Raw genomic sequence first — 22,581 nt, forward strand, 5'->3', positions numbered from 1 at the left:
ACTGAGAGAAATTTCCATTTATTTCAGTATGAAAAAGGGAGAGCAGTGGTAGGTTAAAGACCAAATATTGTTCCCATCAAAATCAACAGGAGCAGGACTGGGCCCAAAGCATTTAACAAGAACTCCAGTCTATTTCTATTTGTCATACTACATTCATTGTTTCTTTTTCTATGAAAAAAAAAAATTGTCCAGCTAATTAACGCTCCAAATTCCAAATGCTGCCTTTCATTATCTGTGATTTTTTTCACTTACTGAAAAGCTCAGTAGTAAAACTTGGTGAATTTACTATCATGAGTTTGCATAAACAAATTTGCATAGGTCTTCCCAAGTCTCTCTTGCAATGAACCTGACAGCTCAAAATCAGGGGCGCCATTTCAGATTTTGGTAGGGGGGGCAATTTTAACCATGATTCGTGGGACTCCTTAGGCACTTGAAAACTCTAGCTTTTTGGCAGATAACTTAGCAATTAGCTGACAGGAGCCCTGTATCTAATTCCTTTATAAAAGAAATAAAATAAATATTAGGCCCACTCAGCTCTAATAACAACATGTTTTAACATCTTGTGGCAAGTCGCATGAAAAGGGGCGGGCCGAGGGACACGCTGGCCGCCCTTCCTGCAGCCCCCATTGGCCTGGAGCGGCGAACCACAGCCAGTGGGAGCCGCGATCGGCCAAACCTGCAGACGCGGCAGGTAAACAAACCGGCCCGGCCCGCCAGGGGCTTTCCCTGAACAAGCGGTGGCCCTAGTTTGAGAACCACTGGCTTAAGGGACACTTGTTAGGTTTTAAATTTTAATGTATATTCTTACTTTATTACTAACTCTGTGGAGAGAGAGTCCCCATCAGGACTCCTGGGTTCTATCCCAGTTCTGGGAGGAGAGTGGGATCTAGTGGGTTACAGCGAGGAGCAGATGCATCTGGGTTCTATATAAGAACATCAGAGTGGCCATACTGGGTAAGACCAATGGTCCATCTAGCCCAGTATCCTATCTTCCAACAGTGGCCAATGTCAGGTGCTCCAGGGGGAATGAACAGAACAGGTAATCATCAAGTTGCCCTGTTGCCCACTCCCAACTTCTGGCAAACAGAAGTGAGGGACATGCAGAACAGGGTGTTGGATCCCTGCCCACCCTGGCTAATAGCCATTACTGGACCTATCCTCCATGAACTTATCTAGTTCTGATTGGAACCCTGTCATAGTTTTGGCCTTCACAACATCCCCTGGCAAAGAGTTCCACATGTTGACTGTGAAGAAATACTTTTCTTTTTGTTTTAAATCTGGTGCCTATTAATTTCATTTGGTGACCCCCTAGTTCTTGTGTTGTGTGAAGGAGTAAATAACACTTCTTTATTCAATTTTTATACACCATTCATGATTTTATAGACCTCTATCATATCCCCCCTTAGTCATCTCTTTGCCAAGCTGAAAAGTCCCAGTCTTTTTAATCTCTCTCCATACGAAACTGTTCTATACCCCTAATCACTTCTGTTGCCCTTCTCTGTACCTTTTCAAAATCCAATATATCTTTTTGAGATGGGGTGACCAAATCTGCACTCACTATTCAATATGTTGGTGTACCGTAGATTTACATAGAGGCAATAAGATATTTTTCTCTTATTATCTATCCCTTTCCTAATGATTTCCAATATTCTGTTAGCTTTTTTAATTGCCACTGCACATTGAGCAGATGTTTTCAGAGAACTATCCACAATTACTGCAAAATCTCTTTATGGACGGGTTCAGCTAATTTAGACTCCATCATTTTGTATGTATAGTTGGGATTGTATTTTGCCAAGTGCATTACTTTGCATTTATCAACATTGAATTTCTTCTGCCACTGTGTTGCCCAGTCACCAAGTTTTGTGAGATCCCTTTGTAACTCTTCCCAATCTGCTTTGGACTTAACTATCTTGAGTAATTTTGTATCCTCTGCAAATTTTACACCTCACTGTGTACCCCTTTTTCCAGATCATTTATGAATATGTTGAATAGAACTGGTCCCAGTAGAGACCCCTCAGGGACACCACTATTTACCTCTCTCCATTCTCACCTTTTATTCCTACCCTTTGTTTCCAATCTTTTCACTGAAGTGCCTGGCAGTGCATTCAGGATAATCTAAGGATCCTTAATCTACTTTAATGATAAGCCTTTTGTTATCTTAATCACCCTGCCTCTGTTTATAAACAAGTTCCCTGCCTCAAAGGCTGTGCTGCTTACAGCTTTGGAACTCATCACATATCACCCTCGAGCTGTTGCAATTAAGAGCTCCATCTAGGGTAGACCTCCCCTATGAAACTGGGGGCGGAAGGGGGGCTAAAGCCCTCCCCTGCCCCCCCTGCTCAAAATAATACTATGTTAAAACTGCAACGTTTCACCACATTTGGATTCAAATTCATAAATCAATCCAGGCCAGGGTGTAAGGTTGGTAACCCTTACCAAACATATCAACAAAACTAGGTTAACAGAAATTAGATGAGACCCATGTGGCCTGGAAATGTTGTTGCTAATGGTCCATATGGCTCTGATCTATAGTTCAGTTTACTGGAGAATGAGAAGCAGGGAACACACACTCTCCTATTTTACTATAGTGGGAGAATCACTCGTGTTCTCTTTCTACTGACTGGAGTGCTCAATTGTTGTTCTCTATTACCATATTTTTGTTTGTTCATTTGTTTCTCATTTTATATTTAGTACATATTTACAAGAGAGAGCTTTTAAAATGTTAATGATATTTGGAAGCCAAAATAAAAGCTGGGAAGAAAACAGCATTAGGGAACAGCAAAGCAAGACTAGCTTTGAATCTCAGCTATGCTACAATAAAATGAAATAATAATACTTACCTTATATCTCCCATTGGAGGGATTCTAGGGTGCTTCACATACACTAATTATGTAATCCCCATTTAACAGATGAGGAAATGGAGGCACATAAGAACAGGCATACTGGTTCAGATCAGTGGTCTATCTAGCCAAGTATGCTGTCGCTGACAATTGCCAATACCAGATGCTTCAGAGGAAATTAACAGAACAGGACAGTTATTGAGTGATTCTTCCCCTATTGTCTAGTTCCAGCTTCTGGCAGTCAGAGGTTTAGGGACACTTGGAGCATGGGTTGCATCCCTGACCATCTTGGCTAATAGCAATTGATGGACCTATCTTCCATGATTTTATCTAATCTTTTTAAACCCAGTTATACTTTTGGCCTTCACAACATCCTCTGGCAATGAGTTCCACAGGTTAACTGCAACAGAGGGTCCTGTGGCACCTTTAAGACTAACAGATGTATTGGAGCATAAGCTTTTGTGGGTGAATGCCCACTTCGTCAGACGCATCAGGTTAACTGTGCATTTTGTGTGGGGAAGTACTTCCATAGACAACCTTAAGGTTTCAGAAGTGCTGAGCATCTGACTTCCATGGGTTTGCAGGTGCTCAGAACAATTGAAGTTCAGGAGATAAATTTTATGCACAGGGTCACAAAGTGAGTCTATAGCAAAGCTGGAAAAATAACTCAGGGCACTTGAATCCCAGTCCTGTGCTTCATAATCAAAAGACCATACTTTCAGTTATGAAAGTTAAATGCCATAAATAAACAGTATGCCACAATAAGTGTATAAATTAGGTTGAGAAAGTGCAATGACATATCCTCAAGCCTGAGTGGCAGAACTGAGGGCAGGTCTACACTACAGGCTTAAGTTGACCTAAGTTACGCATCTCCGGCTACATGAATAATGTAGCTGGAGTCGACGTAGCTCAGGTCGACTTATTGCAGTGTCTACACCGCGCTGGGTCAGTGGGAGACACTCTCCCGTCGACTTACCTTATGCTTCTTGTTCTGGTGGAGTCAACAGGAGAGCGATCTGTGGTCGATTTAGTGGGTCTTCACTAGACCCTCTAAATTAACCCCCGGTGGATGGATCGCCGCAGCGATCCAAGGTAAGTGTAGACATGCCCTGAGATTAGGAGAAGATTTATGAAGTGTTGTTGTAGCTATGTTGGTCCCAGGATATTAGAGAGAGAAGGGGGGGTGAGGTAATATCTGTTATTGGACCAATCTCTGTCAGTGAGCGAGACAATGTTTCAAGCTTGAACGGAGCTCTTCTTCACATTTGGGAAATGTATTCAGAGTGTCACTGCTAAATGCAAGATGAAACAGATTGTTTAGCATAACTAGTTAACATGTATTTCAAGGACTTCTCAAGGTGAAGGGTTCAGTTAGCACCTTTCCAGTCATGGGGTGGGAAAGGAAAAAAAATCCCTCCCAATGACAGAATCACTGCCTGCCTCAAATATCTACAAGACAATGGACAACACTCAGATATCCACCTGACCCCAAATACATTGCCAAACTCACCCATTTCATACTCACCCATAACAATTTTACATTCAACAACAAACACTTTTTCTAAACCCTGGGAAAGGCCATGGGTACTAGGATTGTTCCCCAATATGTCAACTTTTTCATGGGCCACCTTGAGGAAGAATTTCTGGATAAATGCACCAAGAAACAAATTATATACCTGAGCTACATTAACGATATTTTATACTCTGGACAGACAACCAAAACTCCAACCTAGTTTTCCACCACCCATCAATTAAACTCTCTCTAGAATGCTCCCACACTAGCATCAACTTCTTTGACACCACGTTCAGCTTCAACAGTGACAACTATATATAAGAAAACCACAGATTGCCACACCTACCTTCACAGATCCAGTAACCACTCCAAAATACACCAAGAAATCTGTTAGCTACAGCCAGGAACTCAGACACCAGAGACTATGCTCCGAGGAGAAAGTCCAGGATATACACCTTAAAACCACCTTAATCAAACAAGGACACTCCACCAGAGAATTAAATTGCATCATGAAACAGGCCACACAAAATACCCCAGGAGACTCTGCTTCAATATAGATATAAAACCCCCTCTGACCGTGCACTCCTAGTTGTCACTTACCACCCCACATCGGAACCCATACAGAGTATCATTAAACAATTTCAACCCATACTCAATGGGGACCACATCCTGAAATAAATCTTTCCTGAACCTTCTCTTTGGGCCTACAAACAACCCCCACCCTCTCTAAGCTCATCATCAGAAGCCAGCTTCCCACAGACCAGGACACACCAACTCAAAGCAGTGTCAGGCCCTGCCAGAACAACAGATGCAAAATCTGTAGACATGTCTTCATTGCTACGATGATCAACATCCTCCACAACACACTTTTCAAGATCAATGGGCTTCTACACATACGTATCACAACCTCATCCAGTGCACTAAATGCCCCAATAACAACTATGTGGGTGAAATGAGACAATCATTACGCTCTCGAATGAATTCACACAGAAAAATTATAAAAGACAAAAACACCATATCACTGTGGGTGAACACTTTTCACAGAGCAATCACTCTATTTCTGACCTCTCAGTCCTCATCCTCAAACATCTTCAAAGACAAACCTGGGAGCTTAAATTCATTACTTTGCTAGACACTAAAAATCCTGGACTAAATAGAGACACTGGATTTATGTACACAGCGTTGTTGTAGCTGTGTCAGTCCCAGGATATTAAAGAGACAAGGCGGGTGAAGCAATATCTTTTATTGGACCAACTTCTGTTGGTAAGAGAGACAAGCTTCTACAGTGTAAGCTCAAAAGTTTGTCTCTCTCCCCAACTGAAGTTGGTCCAATAAAAGATATTACCTGATCTACCTTGTCACACTGGGTTTATGGCTTATTACAACAGTCGATAACCCACTTACACACACACACACTCAGTTTCCTCACACACCCATTATTGGAGAGGGTTTAACTGGCTACTTCACCCACCCTGTCTCTCTAATAAGGAAAAGATAATGATGAAAAATTTCAAAAGTACTTAAGTCTCATTTTCAAAAACAATTAAGTCACCTAGGAGTCTAAATTCCAACTGGACTTAGATGCTTTTGAAAATGTTACCCCTTGAGCTTTCTGTTTATGTATTGTTTTATATGCAGTTTTAGTGCTACCTGCTGCTTTTAAAATTCTGTGTCAATTTCAGATGATTTATACCCTTACCAGGATTATTCCTGTTAATACTGACTTCTTACTGGTCTTGAACATACAGCCTTGAGATGGCCGGTTGGAGTTCCGCCATAAAACTAGGCCTATCCACTGCAGTTTACTGCTCTGTAACTTGGCACAAATCTCATCCTCAACAGGCTAGCTGACTTATATTTCAGTGAAACTGTTTCCTGTTGTTTAGTGTCGTATATTTTGACAGTGCATTCTCCATCACTTGAGAAATTCACCCTAGAAATTCCAGGTTGTTTTTAGAAATCAATATACAATATAACCTTCTAAATTGTTAAATTATTCTGAAATGCCTACAGTTCTGATATTGAAGGCTGCCAAATTATCCTCCCAAAGCTGACTCTACAAAGGAGGTGGTTGCTTAGGGCAGCAAAATGTTCAGGGACTGTTTGTGTGGGTGACTAGTTTAGTACACTAGATTAGCTAGCTTGCCAGGAGCAATAGAACCCCTAGTTAATACAGGAACAGATTTACCATGAAACTAACCGTGCGGTTGCTCGGGGTCCCCAATGACAGTGGGGCCCCCAAAATGCAGGACAAATATCTGACAACCTGCCCCTGAGTCCCAGCCGGTGGTGCAGCAAGGCTCAGGCAGGCAGGCTGCCTGCATGCCGTGGCTGGTGGCCCCACGCCGCTCCCAAAAGTGGCCGGTTGCTGGCATGTCTCTGTGCGCCCCTGTTGGGGGGCGGGGGGAGGCTGCGGCTCCACGTGCTTCCCCCACCCCTGGAAGCGCACGGAGACCCGCTGTCCACCTCCCACCAAGGGGCGCGCAGAGACGTGCCAGAAGCAGGGCTAAGGCAGCTCCCTTCCCACTCTACCTCCCTCCCTCCGCACTGCTTCGTTCCCAGAAGTGGCCGACATGTCCCTGCGGCCTCTGGGGGGGGGGTGTCTCTGTGTGCTCCCCCCACCCCAAGCACCAACTCCGCAGCTCCCACTGGCCGGGAACTGCAGCAAATGGGAGCTGCGGGGTAGGCGCCTGCGGGCAGCAGTGTGCAGAGACCCCCCGCCCCCTCCTAGGAGCTGCATCCCGCACCCAAACTTCCTCCCAGAGCCCGAACCCCTTATCCCCTCCCACGCCCCAGCCCAGAGCCCACACCCAGCACCCAAACTTCCTCCCAGAGCCCACCCCCCACACCCCCTCCTGGACCCAACCCCCTGCCCCAATCAAGGTACCTCACTTTATTTTCATTTACTTCCCATTATTTATAATATAGGAGGAGGAGGAAGAAATAAAGAATGAAAAATGGAGAGGAGATGAGAGAGAATGTTCTTTTTCTTGGCTGGGTCCTGAGGCGGATGCCCCAAAAATGAAGCTGCGCCCAGGGCCATGTGACGTTCCCCTGGTTTTATCTGGACCGGTGATCTGCTAGGTCACTCCAATTCTTGACTCTGGGAGCCAGCCTTACCCTGCTCTGCTGTGAGAACCCCCACTCCTGGGCTGTTCATGCACAGCCTCTGGCAGGTAAATTGCTCCTTGGATTGTGCAACCGAATGACACTAGCCAATATCTCCGGTCCCAGACACAACCCTAGGAACCTCCGTCTTGCAGTGTCCAGTTATGCCCGCTCGATGCTGCAAGCTTATATGAGTTCGTCAATTTAACAAAGAAATTGATATGTACCAGGCTTGTTATCCCAAGGGAAGTTTCTGATACACTTCAAACCAAACGTACTGCTTCAGGTAGAATAAACAAACAAATTTATTAACTACAAAGATAGATTTTGAGTGATTATAAGTCAAAGCACAACAAGTCGGATTTGGTCAAATGAAATAAAAGCAAAACACATTCTAAGCTGATCTTAACACTTTCAGTGCCCTTACAAACTTAGATGCTTCTCACCACAGACTGGCTGGTTGCCCTTCAGCCAGGCGATCCCCTTTGATCAGTGCTTCAGTCACTTGGTGGTGACGTCTGTAGATGGAGGTGGAAGAGAGAGGAAGAGCATGGCAAACATCTCTTCCTTTTATCATGTCCTTTCTTCCCTCTTGGCTTTGCCCCCTCCCCTTCAGAGTCAGGTGAGCATTACCTCATCGCAGTCCCAAACTGACCAAAGGAAAGGGGGTGACTCACTCGAGAGTCCAACAGATCTTTTGTTGCTGCCTAGGCCAGTGTCCTTTGTTCCTGTGAGGATGGGCTGGGTTTGTACCATACATGCCCTGATGAGGTGTGAACTGCCTGGGCTTGCTTTAAGCCATGAGGACACATTTTCAGCCTCATAACTATATACCTGAAATTACAACCTATAACATTACTATAACAACGATTACTATAACATTACCATAACAACAATGCTCAGTGCATCATAAGCCTTCCGAAGATACCCGACATGACAAACTTTGCATTGGATACCACACAATCATATTATAAGGATGAACATGGGGTTGAAGGGTATTCCTCCGAAGTACAGAATGTCACAGGCCCCACTAACTCTAAATCCGACACTGCCTGTATCCCAGGGTCTATTATGATTAACAATGATTGTTTCTAACAGTGGACATATAAAAATCCTCCTGGTCCTGGTGAACTAATGGGTAAGGAAGGCCTGGGGAGAGCCATGGAAAGTGCAGAGGTTCCACCTCACAGGAGATCATGCAAATGTGTTTTTTTCTTCTGAGTTTTAAGTAAAATCAGTCAAAGTGTCAAGTTTCCCCTCATTTTGTGTGGAAATCCTGTAAGAGCACCAATTTTGCATTGTTTCAGTGCAAAGCCATAACTCAGTATTTAGTTTGCAATGAAACACAAAACCAGTCTAATTTTGAAGGACATGTTGATAGAAGTGTGGCCAATGCCTAAAGAAGCTTTTTTCCTCCTCCAGTTTATATCCCGTTCGCATGATGCAGCTGCTTCAGATTTCCTAAAAAACCTGTGACTGCCAAAAACAAATTGGTTTGTTTATAAGCAATCAGGCACTCATTGGTCAATACAGAATGCTATTATATTTTCAGACATTAATATAAAACCAGACATTTTATTACTGGAAACTATACATAGAGATTAGAATTACAGTAAAACAAGCTCATATTTTAGCACAGAATGCTGAAGTTAAGTACAATAGCACACCAGATTTCACAAGCAACACTAAAAATATTTCCCCCCTCAAGGATTTACATACATCTTCAGGAGTCCAAATCTCACCAAGGTTCAGACTCTGAGGTGGGGTGTCTAATTGTTCACATCACTAACAGTGGTAGTGCAATTCACTGTGTTGTGACTTGGGACAGTCACTGATCACACCTAATTCCTATTGCTATCCTATTATTGCTCTTCCACCACTAGTGTATTTCTAGTCATCACCTTACTTCTAAACATCTCACACACTTTCCCCTTGGTTTATGATACTTAATGTGTAGTAGCCCCAGCGTTCCAGTACAGTAACCAGTCTGAAGGAAAATCTTCATTGGCATCTCTCTGAAGAGGTCCTGTATCAGCTACTCCCCTTATTCTGTTGTATCAAGGCAAGAGAAAGGTTAAGCAATCACTTGACATAATAAAACTCCCTGATGTTGGGAGCAGGGGCATAGCTCTTGGATCTGAAAGATAATGAGCATATATTAGGACAATAGAGGTTAGAGCAGTCACTTTAAATAAAAATAAATACACCAACCAGGCAATACAAAAATAAAGTGGGAAATAAGCTGAATTTATCGAATAGTTACTGCATTTTTACTATTCATCTGGGAAAGATTTGGTTGGTTCACTATTTTAATGTAACTACCAATTAACACTAATTCTACAAAGTTTCTAGTGTCTCTGCTGCATTAGCTCATTTAACTCCACACTGAATAATTTTCCTGTGTGTTTAGTCTGATTGGTTTAAACATGCTTCATATCTCAGACAAATAGGAACCAGCCATTTCTATTTGGGACACTTATGACCAGATTTTCAAAGGAGATCAGCACTGCTCCCAGTACCCTGATCTCCTTTGAAAATCTGGCCTTTATTTGGGTTCCTAAATGGGGATTGAGCTCTCTTGAAAATTTGACCCTTAATCTATTGCCAGTAGATCACTGCTTGCTTCACCTTGGAGTATATTCCAAAAGCACTAGTGTCGAGTTTTCACATAGTTTAGATGGAATGGAGGTGAATGATTTTTGTAACTTTGTTTTTTAACTTTTCATAGATTGATATTTATTTTATTTTTGTGGCCCTCTTGTAGTACATAAATTGGAGAGGATTTGCACAATCTCCTAAATACCGTAGGAAATAATGTGTGGGATAGGGATGGGGTCTGGAGAAGGGATGTCAGCAGAAATTGGCAAGTTTTACCAATGCTTTACTAGAAAACATGTTACTTGTTTCTTTGGGTTTTTTTAAAACTTCAGTTAAAGCTAAAAATGGTGGCCTAAAACCACATGAAATGAGTGGTGAGAGGGGGCTTGGTTTAGCTCCTCATAGGCAAATGTCTACACTGCTGTTGTCACTTACCTGGAAGCCATGTTGACTGTCTCAGTTTAGAATAAGAATTGGAGTCTGAATTACCAATGTAACTCCAGGTTGGCACATCAGTGTGTGGAAGCTTGCACAATCACAGTTTACCTGTTCTACCTATCCTGTGAATAAACACAGAAATTCAGGCCTGCTGCTCCCGGAGCAAGTGGTGCCAGATCAGACCTCAGTTTTACCCAGAGGTCATTCTGACGACTTTCACAAACACTGGTTTCAATTTTTTTTTTAAGAATGTAGGGAATAAAAGGGTCATCAAGCTGAACTGATGAGGGAGGGAGTTTGGGAAGAAAAGAAACAGCACACCTCTGAATATCAGGGTGGGTGTCACCCAAACTTGTATTTTTGTGGGAATACAAAGCAACTTAACATATGTGTGCAATCTGTAAAAACTGGAAGGGAAAGCATGGCTTTATCCAAATACTCCCTCGCTGTACCTTTGGGTAGAGCCCTGTGCAGGACTGTTTTTTAATTCCGCTCCCATCCGCGCCTGCTATTATGGCAGCAGGTGCTGTGGAACTGTGGGATCCCAGTCCCGCTGCAGGGCTCTACGCTAGTCCTGTGCTGGGCTCTACTCTTGGGAGCCTGGCTTTCACATAGGAGGTTTTTACTTATGAAAAAAACAACATGGAAAACCAAATACTAAAATAAGAAACATTTGGGTTTTACGTTTGCTGCTCAGATCCTTTGTGGGTAGCTAATCTATAGTAAAATCTCACAGCACAGAGTGGGAAAGCTTGATACCTTCCCATTTGGTATTTCCTTTGTTATTTGAGACATTAGTCCAGCTCAGACATAATCATTTAAAACAGAAGACTATTGAGAATTTCTGGAAGACTTCACAGACTAAGCTTGTTCCCAATTCTGTTTTGTTTGGGAAGCAGAAAAGTAAATTAGATTGTCAGATGATTGTTTGCAGGATAACCCTGCTCCTGTCCCCCTCACCCCCCGTATATTTAACTATACTTTCCTAGGGTGTAATATGCTGAGTGGATACAAGACATATTCCCACTTAGAGAGACAAGATGGATGAGGTAATATCTTTTATTGGACTAACTTCAGTTTGTGAGAGAGACAAACTTTCGAGCTTACATTGAAGAAGCTTGTCTCTCTCACCAACAGAAGTTGGTCCAATAAAAGATATTACCTCACCCACCTTCTTTCTCTAATATCCTGAGACATGGCTACAGCAACAGTGCACATTCCTGCTTAGTTGGTTTGAAATACAATTATTTATAGGGCTCAGTTAAACACGTATGTATTGAGAACTATGAAGGTCATAGTATTAAATAGGGGACCAGCATATATTTTAATCCTTAAAGGCAGTACTTAACTTGTGCTAGGGCTGAGCCCCGGCACTTCTAGGCTTGGAAGTTCATAGCCCCAACATCGCTAGGCTTGCCACTTCAGTTAGGAACGTAAAAAAATTGCTTGAGCCCTGGCACCTCTTTCATTACAAAGTAAACAGTGTTTAAACAACCCATGTAAGTTACATACAGAACTAGCTATCAGATTTGTTTGCAAAGCATGATTCTTCTTCGAGTGATTGCTCATGTGCATTCCACAATAGGTGTGCGTGCTCGCCACGTGCACTGGTACCAGAAGTTTTTCCCCTAGCAGTACCCATAGGGGGATGCCCCTAGCGACCCCTGGAGTGGCGCCTCTATGGCGTGATATAAGGGGCGCTGCATGCTTTCCCCCCCCCAGCACACAGTTCCTTCTTGCTGCCAGTGAAGGTGCTTCAGAACTGCTCTGCTCCAGCTTTGCTGCATCTTCCCTCTTGGACTCTGTTAGTTCATAGTTAGTAGTACCTGTAGTTAAAAAGTAGTTTAGTTAGAATTAGCTTAGTGCGCCCAGGTCGGGGCGTGCCCCGTGCCCCGGGCTTTAAGTTGTGCGATGCTTGCAAGTGGCCGATGCCCACGAGTGATCCGCATGCGGACTGTTTACGCTGTCTGGGGGAAACCCATCTCAGCGATCGCTGCAAGATTTGCAGATCCTTCAAACCTTGGACCAAGAAGGAGCGGGACCTTCGGCTCCAAGCCATTTTGATGGAGTCGGCCTTAACTCCGACACAGCTGGGCCGCTCCAAGTCGGCACCGAGCACCACAGCATTGGTGTGCAGCGACCCTGCGGTGCCCTCCACCAGCCAGCACCTCTCCCCATACATGGGACACTCCAAAAAGGCTAAGAAGAGGTCTTCTCCGCCGAGGCACCGGAGCAAGACCGGGGTAGAGACTAGACCTGCGTTGGGCAGCTCTCGGTCCCCATCGGCCTCCTGGCCTCCGACTCAAGTTGAGCGGAGTTGCCTGGCCCACTCCGAGCCGGCCTCCCCAATGGCCATATTCGGGTGCCCTCCATACTGGAGGCCCTGCAGACGGCTCGAAACGTTATGTCTCTGCCAGTACCAGTGGCACCACCACCGTTGGCTCCCCGGTCCAGAGGCAAGCCACCGCTCGGATCCCCACAATTGCCGCCTCGATGGTACCGTTCACAGTCTAGGGAAGGTTCCCGATGCCGTTCCCCATTCAGTGACCACCCCATGCGCAGTCCACGCAGGACCCTGTCAACCCCCACTAGGTTATCTGGCTGGGTACCGACTGGCTGGGGTTCCAGGCACCGCTCCACCTCGAGGGAACATAGACCTTGCGAGGAGAGTGTGCCCTGTCAGGACAGATGGCACCAGAGGTCGTTATCTCCCAGAAGCTACCATAGCCCTTCGCGGTACGGACATTGACGCTGTTCCCGTTCTTCGTCTCGCTTGAGGTCCCCACCACAGCACTGTTCCCGCAACCCCAGGTGTCGATCGCCAGCACCTCGCTGTCGCAGATCCACCCGTTGGAGCCGGTTGTGGAGCAGCCGTGACCGGCGGTACTCCCGCTCCTCCACGCCGGGATCACGGTCTCATAGTCTGCACCATTCCCAGCGCTGCCGTTCGTCCCAGTCCCAGGATAGCAGTAGATCATATGCCTCCCTTCACGGTCATCAGTCGATGGGCCAGGCTAGTCAGGCTGGACAGCCCGCTCCGCCGGTGCCACAGCAGGTGCAGTGGCCCCAGATCTCTTGGCTGGCGCCATGGTACCAATGGGCCCCGTGGCCCCTGACGCAGCCCCCAGTGGTGGATCGCTTGGTGGCCGGAGCCTCGGAGAGACCGTCAGCCTCCCTTTCTCAGCCACCCAGAAAGGAGTTGGTGGAGCGTTCATCCCTGGTCCCGTGCTCAGAAGGGGACCAAGTGGTGGGGCCTGTGGCCTTCCCGGATGAGGCGATCACGGCCCCTCCTCTGCCTGTCCCTCAGGAGGACTCTAAAGCCCACCAAGAGTTGTTGAAAAGGGTGGCATCGAGCCTCAACCTACAAGCTGAGGAGCTGGAGGAACCCTCGGACTCCCTCTTCGATGTCCTCTCGGCTTCAGCACCGGCCAGGGTAGCTCTCCCACTCCATGAAGGGGTGGCAAAGATCTCGAACGCCTTGTGGCAAACCAAAGCTTCCTTGTCCCCCATCTCTAAGAGGGCAGAATGGAAATACTAAGTGCCCGCCAAGGGGCATGAATACTTTTATACCCACCCTGCCCCCAACTCTCTAGTGGTCGAGTCGGTCAACCACAGAGAGAGGCAAGGCCAACCCATCCCTACTCCTAAGAATAAGGACTCAAGGAGACTAGATCTATTCAGTAGAAAGGTTTATTCATCCTCGAGTTACCAACTGAGGGTGGCAAACCACGAAGCCCAGTTGGGTAGATAAGAATTCAATTTGTGGGTCTCTCTGCCCAAATTCGAGGATTCCCTCCAAGAGCGTGACAAAAATGAATTCAAGGCTCTGGTGGAGGAGGGTACGGCTGCCACCAGGGTGGCCCTGCAGGCTGCCTCGGATGCCGCAGATATGGCTGCAAGGTCTGTGGCCTCTGCGGTGTCCATGAGGAGAGCGTTGTGGCTCCTGCTGTCTGGGTTGTCCAGCGAGGCGCAAAACTCCTTACAGGAACTTCCGTTCGATGGCAAGGCCCTGTTTACGGAACAGACAGACGTGAAGTTACATGGTCTGAAGGATTCCCGCACAACATTAAAGACCCTTGGCCTCTATGTCCCAGCCCCGGCCAGGACCAAGTTCAAACCGCAGCAGGCTCCCACCCAGGCCACCCACTCTAGATATGAGCCCCCTTATAAAAAGTCAAGGGACTTTAAAAAACACCCGCAACGACAATCTTGGCCTGCGCCCCAACCTGGGTCCTCCGAGGGTAAACAGGCGGGAAAGCACCAGTTTTGACGGGACGCCTGGGGGCAACTTACCAGTTCATACCAGGGATCCAACCTCAATAAAGCTTCCCTTCTCCAACCAGTTGTGTGCTTTTCTCCCGGAGTGGTCGCAGCTGACCTCGGACCGATGGGTCCTCAACACCGTCTCCTGGGGCTACACTCTCCAGTTTACCTCTACCCCACCCACTCACCCTCCATCCCCGTCCCTCCTCATGGACCCCTCTCACGAGACCCTGCTCGAGCAGGAAGTGAGGCAGCTCCTTGGCCTAGGAGCGGTGGAAGTGGTGCCATTGGAGTTCAGGCACAAGGGGTTCTACTCCCGCTACTTCCTTATCCCAAAGGCCAAAGGGGGGCTCAGGCCCATCCTGGACCTGCGAGGCCTGAACCAGTACATGGTAAAGCTCAAGTTTCGCATGGTCTCTCTGGCCTCCATCATCCCCTCCCTGGATCCCGGGGACTGGTACGCTGCCCTCGATCTACAGGATGCATACTTCCACATTCATATATTCGAGGGACACAGGCGGTTCCTCCGTTTCACGGTTGGGCAGCAGCACTACCAGTTTACTGTCCTCCCGTTTGGCCTGTCCACTGCTCCCAGGGTATTCACAAAATGTATGCCTGTGGTAGCGGCCTACCTCAGATGTCGGGGGGTCCAGATCTTTCCCTACCTCGAGGACTGGCTGGTCAAGAGCAGCTCCAGGTCGCAGGTGCAGGATCATGTATCACTCCGCCTGTCCACATGCACCACACTGGGCCTGTTGGTAAACAACACCAAGTCCAGATTAGTCCCGGTGCAACACATAGAGTTCATTGGGGCAATTCTGGACACGACGTCGGCCAGGGCCTCCCTCCCACTGGACAGATTCGAAACCCTAAGGGAGCTCATCATCATGGTCACAAGGTTCCCCATGACCACAGCCAGAGTGTGCCTCCAATTCCTGGATCACATGTCGGCGTGCACATATGTAGTTCGTCATGCCAGACTCAGGATGCAGCCCCTCCAGCTCTGGTTGGCCTCGGTATTCTCCCAGTCCAGAGACAGGATGGACAAAGTCCTTACTGTGCCTGAACTGGTGATCGCCTCTCTGTGATGGTGGTACTCCCTGGGGAACATGCTCCAAGGGGCCCCATTGAAGGGCCCCATTGAAGGGCCGACCCACGTCTGTGGAGTTGGTGTCCGACGCATCGGACCTGGGGTGGGGACCCCATGTGGGAAACCAAGGTCTGTGGTCCACGTAGAACCTTGCCCTGCATATAAACTTCAAGGAGCTCAGGGCAGTCCGTCTGGCATTTGTAGCCTTCCGCTCGCATCTGGAGGGCAGAGTGGTCAGGGTTCTCACGGAAAACACGGCCTCGATGCTCTACATCAACAGGCAAGGTGGGGCCCGATCCTTTGCCCTCTGCCTGGAAGCCCTTAGGTTGTGGGACTTCTTCATAGCCCACAATATTTACCTAGAAGCCCACCACTTACTGGGTGCCCGGAATTCTCCGGCGGCTCTCCTCTCAGCACGAGTGGTCACTGCACCCAGAGGTGGTTCACAGGATTTTCCAAACATGGGGCATTCCCCAAGTGGACCTGTTTGCGACACGGCAGAACCGCCAGTGTCCCCGCTTCTGCTCCGGAGGGGACGGGGGGGGGGGGGAAATTGGGCGTGGGCGCCATCTCCGACGCCTTCCTTCTGTCCTGGTCGGACCAACTTTTCTATTCCTTTCCCCTGATTCCTCTGATCAGCAAGGTCTTGGAAAAGATAAAAACGGACAGGGCCCGGGTCCTCCTGATCACCCCGGCATGGCCCAGGCAACATTGGTACGGGACTCTCATGAGCCTGGCAGTCGCCCCGCCGTGGCCGTTGCCATCCCGCCTGGACCTGCTTTCCCAAGACCAGGGTCGCCGCCTCCACCCCAACCTAGCGGCACTCCACCTCACGGCATGGCTGCTCAATGGTTAGGCCGGGAAGAGAGGACTTGCTCGGAAGGGGTTCAGCGCGTCCTCCTGGAAAGCAGATGGCCCTCCACACATCAGGCCTACCTGGCGAAATGGTCTCGGTTTTCCCAGTGGGCCGCTGATCAGGGCATTTCAACTGTGGCTGCTCCGATTCAGCTTATATTAGACTACCTCATTCACCTTAGAGCCCAGGGCCTACCACCCTTGTCTGTCAAGGTGAACTTGGCGGCCATATCGGCCTTCCACCCGCCAGTGCAGGGCCACACGGTGTTCTCCCATGCCATGACTGGTCTATTCCTTAAGGGTTTGGATCGCCTCTTTCCCTATGTTAGGTCCCCAGTCCCTCAGTGGGACCTGAACCTGGTGCTGGCAAGGTTAACTGGTCCTCCATTTGAACCACTAGCTACATGCTCCTGGTCGCACCTCTCATAGAAGGTAGCCTTCCTGGTGGCGATCACATCCGCTAGATGGGTCTCGGAACTCCGGGCCCTGACCTCCGAACCCCGGTACACGGTGTTCCATAAGGATAAGGTCCAACTCCAACCACATCCTTCATTCCTCCCTAAGGTGGTCTCCGCCTACAATATGGGTCAGCACATTTTCCTGCCGGTGCTCTGTCCCAAACCCCACGCGTCCATTGAGGAGCGCTGCCTCCACATGCTGGATGTAAGACGGGCTCTGGCTTTTTACGTGGAACGTACAAAGCTGTTCGGGAAGTCCTTGCAGCTGTTCGTCGCCTCGGTCGAACGCATGAGAGGCCAGCCGGTCTCCACACAGCGGCTCTCCAACTGGATCACCTCATGTATTCATACCTGTTATGACCTGGCGGGAGTCCCCCCGCCGCCGATTGTGAGGGCACACTCGACTAGGGCGCAAGCCTCGTCGGCCACCTTTCTGACCCATGTCCCCATCCAGGACATTTGTAGGGCTGCCACATGGTCATCGGTTCACATGTTCACCTCGCATTATGCGATTGTCTCCCAAACCAGGGAAGACGCCAGGTTCAGCAGGGCTGTTCTCCGTCCCGAGTGTCTGTGAACTCCTACCCACCTCCAACGTATATAGCTTGGAATCACCTATTGTGGAATGCACGTGAGCATCACTCGAAGAAGAAAATACAGTTACCTTTTCCGTAACTGGCGTTCTTCGAAATGTGTTGCTCATGTCCATTCCACATCCCGCCCTCCTTCCCCTCTGTTGGAGTTGTCTGGCAAGAAGGAACTGAGGGTGGGGGGAGCGCGCAGCACCTCTTATACCGCACCATGGCGGCGCCACTCCAGGGGTCGCTGGGGCACTCCTCTACGGGTACTCCTAGGGAACAAACTTCTGGCACCGGTGCACGTGGTGAGCACGCACACCTATTGTGGAATGGACATGAGCAACACATCTCGAAGAACACCAGTTACGGAAAAGGTAACTGTCTTTTCTTGTACATATGAATACATTGCTAATTCATAATAATAGAGCAGAGAAGCATATTGGGGAGATGACTGTGAGAGCTGTGTACAATAAGTTTAGTAGCTGGGGTCTGGGTTTAGGTTGTCTCACAAAGAAACTGAGATTTTTATCTGTTACTTGCAGGCATCATTTAGAAGAGACTGAATTATTTTTATTTTTTAGATTCAGGAGGAAATTGGGGACACAAGTCTTAATTCAGAAAAATACTTAAGCATGTGTTTAAATCCTGAATTTTCAAACACTCCAAAATTATATTTTGATTAGTAATTAGTATTAACAATAGTAGTAGTAGTAGTATTCAATTAGTATCATTTGTAACAGTTAACTCACTTTACTTTCTTCAAGGTCCCAATTCAGCAAAGCACTTGTATTTGCTTAAGTGCTTTGTGAAAGGTGCTGGCTGGATGACAGTGGAAACTAAATTACTGATGTTAATCCATGGAACAGTTACAAAGCAGTATGTTTCCCACATTACCCTACTGATATGCATCAGGATGGTGAGGGGGTAATTTGTTTTCCATTGCCCATTCAATCCTTTGACCTCTCTTGAGAAGACCAACAGGAAAGGCAGCTAGTGCCAGTTGTGATTGTTTTTTTGTAATGTGGACAGCTGGAACTAGGCAGAGATCGCCAGTTCAATAAATCACTAGCCCCACAGATCACTAATGCGGTAAATCAGATAGTGAAGACTTTCTGTCACTGCTGACTGGAGTGAGATTCAAACTAGGAGAGAGCAGGTCTGTGTGCCATTACCAGTACTTTGAGTTATCCCTTTAAAAATGCAGTAAGGATACACTAACCAATGCAGAGCCATCCATTCATTCACAAGGAATGTTCTATACAGTCTCGCAGCAATGCATAACTTCTCCTAGCTAATGAAATTATATATTAAAAATAAAATTGCAAATGCCAATCAAACATATGTTTTTTACCATGTAACAAATTTTTATTTGTGGTTTTCTTTCCATGTGTAATATAATATAACTGCTTGTAGCTGTTTAAATTTAGTTATACACACATCTTTCAGCAAGCTGCACATTTTTTCTTTCTTTTTAATAATCCAGACACAAAATATCAAATTCAGCTAAGAAGAAAAATATGAGTAATAAGAACAAATAGACAAATCTAGAGTCTGTTATATGCAAAATACCAAATTAAACACTGGCATGTTAGGTTTGTTTGTTTTTAATGGCAGCAGTAGAAGCTGCACAGGGTGTTGAACTAGTAGAATTATTCCTAGTGGAGAAAGATTACAGGGCAGAGTACAAGAGGAATTGCTAAAGGTGTATGCTAAATGGAATCTAATCCAAGATGAGCAATGAATAACTGCATAGCATCTTCAGATTTGTGACAAATGTGTCTATGTATAGTAATAAACAATTTATTTAATGCAATGTTAAGGTTTCAGAGTTAGCAAAGTTTAGTAATTAAGTCATGAAATGTGAAAATTAACTCTTGATGTAAGCATTATAATACAATACAATGCACTGTAATATAGGTGTAGATTTTTCCTACAATTTTGGTAGTACCTTTTCATTTTCAATAACTAGAGGCCAAAGGAAAACCTCAAATTTGAACACCCCTGACCTTTTGTGAAATCTGGATCTGAACTTTCATAGATTCATAGATTTTTAAGACCAGAAGGGACCATTATGGTCATCTACTTTGTCCTTGCTGTGCTTTGACTACTTTGTGGTCATTTCTAAAGTCATCCGTGATCATGTAATTAATGACTGTATCTTAATGCATATTCAGTAGATAATTGTCAAATGCCCGTAACTTTGCTGGATTCAATCAAAAACCTAGCAAAAGTCCTCAGTGAGACCTACATCCATGGTAGGTTTCAGGCTTTCTATATCAATTTGCAGTAGGCTTGTATTCTGGGGAAAATAATAGCATGGTTAGACATTTTTTTAAATGGGAAAAAGTGGATTAAAATTGACTGAAGGGAGTCAGATCAAATTTTGAAATCAAATTTTAAAAAAATCAAATCTCCTTCTAGCCATGACCAGGAGGAATATGTGAGCCCAAAGGGAATTTAAAAAAAGAAAGTAAGTTGTAGGGTGGGCTATTCAAAGCACCTAATGTGCCCACTCCCCCCTTTGAAATTCATTGGGAGTTGAGTGCCTTAATCTCTTGGGTTCCTGTGAAAATCCCAACTGTTAGAAGTAAAAAGAGGAGGCTTTGCAATGTTACCTATGAGTGGGTGAGATTGAGTGTCCATTGCAATATGGTTAATAAGGTGTTTTTGGAACTTTCTGAACAAACATGATATACAAAAATGCATATAGATGTAAGATGCCATGCCTGTTCAGCAAGTGTGTGTGTGTGTGGGGGGGGGGGGGGGGGGGTTAGAAAACATGCTTTGGGTTATATGGAGGAAGTGTACAGTTAAGAAGTAACATTGAAAAAATGTGAATGTTAATGTATCACAGAATCAAGTTCTCTGGAAAAATTATAATCAATAGTTCTACACTGAAATTATTTGTTTAATAATTAGTGATGAGTTAATAATGATTGGGTTAGGGTTTGCCTGACCCTTTCATGTACCTTTTTATCACTCTGCCGTGGCTTTAGCTGTTGCACCCTGCAGCATGACCAACAGATTTCAAGACATGCTCTGCAGCCCGCCTCAGGACCAGTGCCAGGGTTCTAGGAAAGGCCTCCCAGACCCATCCTCTTTGCCAGCAGTAGGCTGTCACTATTGGTATATAAATGCCAATTGGAGCACCCAGATGTGAAACGGGGTGTCCTGCCTGAAGCACCTAAGTTTGAAAACTGAGCCATGCATGTCTCATATTCTTCCTTTGAGAAGCAGTTTGTCTAATTCATCCATTCCCCCTTCCTTCTGCTCACACCCTCTCCCACTGTGTGTATATAAGGAAACAAAACAAATCTGGGGTGGAGGAGAAGAGCTTTGAAGAACTACCATGACTTCATCCTGCTCACTGTCCTTATAAGTTACATCCTTCCCTCCCCACCTCATGCCTTTCATTTCTCTTGACCATTTAGATTGTAAGCTCTTTAAAGCAGGGACTGGGTTTTATTATGTTTGTACAGCACCTAGCATAATAGAGCCCTGACATGATATGGGGCCTTTTGACACAACAGTAATACAAATAATAATGAGCATTTAATAGTATCATTAGCGCTTTCAGGATTGTTCCCGCTCTTCATTTCATTGTGTAACCGTGGTCCAAAGAATGAGGCTAATAAGTGTCTATTTTGTCTCCCATCATACAGTGTTCTGCAGAATGTGGTGCGGGAGTCCGAACACGGTCAGTAGTTTGTATGTCCAACCATGTTAGCAGCTTGCCACTGGAAGGTTGTGGGAATAACAGACCCTCTGAAACAATCCCCTGCGACAATGGACCCTGTGTGGGTAAAGTGGAGTGGTTTGCTGGAAGCTGGAGTCAGGTGAGTTTTACCTCGAAATGATATATTTATATTTCTATCACCAAATTTTTATCTATACAACAATTTTTTAAAGTGGGAAAGTATTTTGGTTGTGCACCTTTAGGACTAATTACAAACTGTGTTCAGTTGATATGATATATATTTGCTGTCATTTTCTCCCCCTGTTTTTTATTACTTGGATGAAATTATTATGACACTTGGATGAAAATAAGATTTTTGTTTCTTTGCTCCTCTACTACTACACTTGTATCTCTCAGCTGGAGACATAAATCCAGATCTAGTTTCCTTTGTGTCACTGCCACAGAGCAGCTGGGGATTCCCCTGCAGAGGAATCCTCATGTGACATAAACCCAGCAACCAGCTCTTTGTAACATTTCCCTCCCCCATGGTATAGGTGATATTTCCTGGGTAGACCAGAGGCAGGGAGGGGTATGGCTGGAGTACACTGCTCTGGCCAACAAAGCTACCAGTAGAGGACTGTTCTAGCCAGCATAATTTAGATCATCCCTTAGGCTGAGTTAAATTACATCAGGGGTTTGATTGGTCCCAGGATCAGAAGCATGGACAGTAAAGTTAGAGTTACCCACTACCCCAAATCCAGGTACACAGTTCTCATTTGATGACAACACTGTCATCAGTAACTACTACGATATTACAAATCTCTAACGGTAAGTGAATTATAAGCAACAAAAGTTAATGAAACAGATGTTTTTTCATGAAACATTCCTTCATTTTAAAATAAAAAATGATAAACATAGGCTATATTCCCGCAACTTTCTCTGAATGGTATGTTTTTCATAAGATATCAGGGTGTCTTTAATGATAAGTTTGTCACCAAATAGCAAAAAATGCTGTCATTACACTTGAGATTTGCAAGTTTAATAACTGGTTTCAGTGACCAGTGGAAAGAATTTGTTTAATTAAAAAAAAAAGAGCGGATAAGTTTTTGGACTTCTTTGCCACAGTTAAACATGTTCAGTGATATTCCATTAGACAGATATAAT

General features: G+C 45.8%; 1 protein-coding gene across 2 annotated transcripts in view; it reads left to right on the top strand.

Moving 5' to 3' along the window:
- The window catches only part of THSD4 (thrombospondin type 1 domain containing 4), a 598,412-nt gene that overhangs the window by 541,175 nt on the left and 34,656 nt on the right, over positions 1-22,581 (top strand). For both annotated transcript variants that reach the window (XM_065412285.1, XM_065412286.1), the window contains one exon: positions 21,404-21,577. In XM_065412285.1, the coding sequence (XP_065268357.1) occupies positions 21,404-21,577 (174 nt within the window). The remainder of the gene's footprint in view (positions 1-21,403; positions 21,578-22,581) is intronic.

Source organism: Emys orbicularis, chromosome 10 (assembly GCF_028017835.1).
Source record: "Emys orbicularis isolate rEmyOrb1 chromosome 10, rEmyOrb1.hap1, whole genome shotgun sequence".
NCBI classification, from domain to species: Eukaryota; Metazoa; Chordata; order Testudines; family Emydidae; genus Emys; species Emys orbicularis.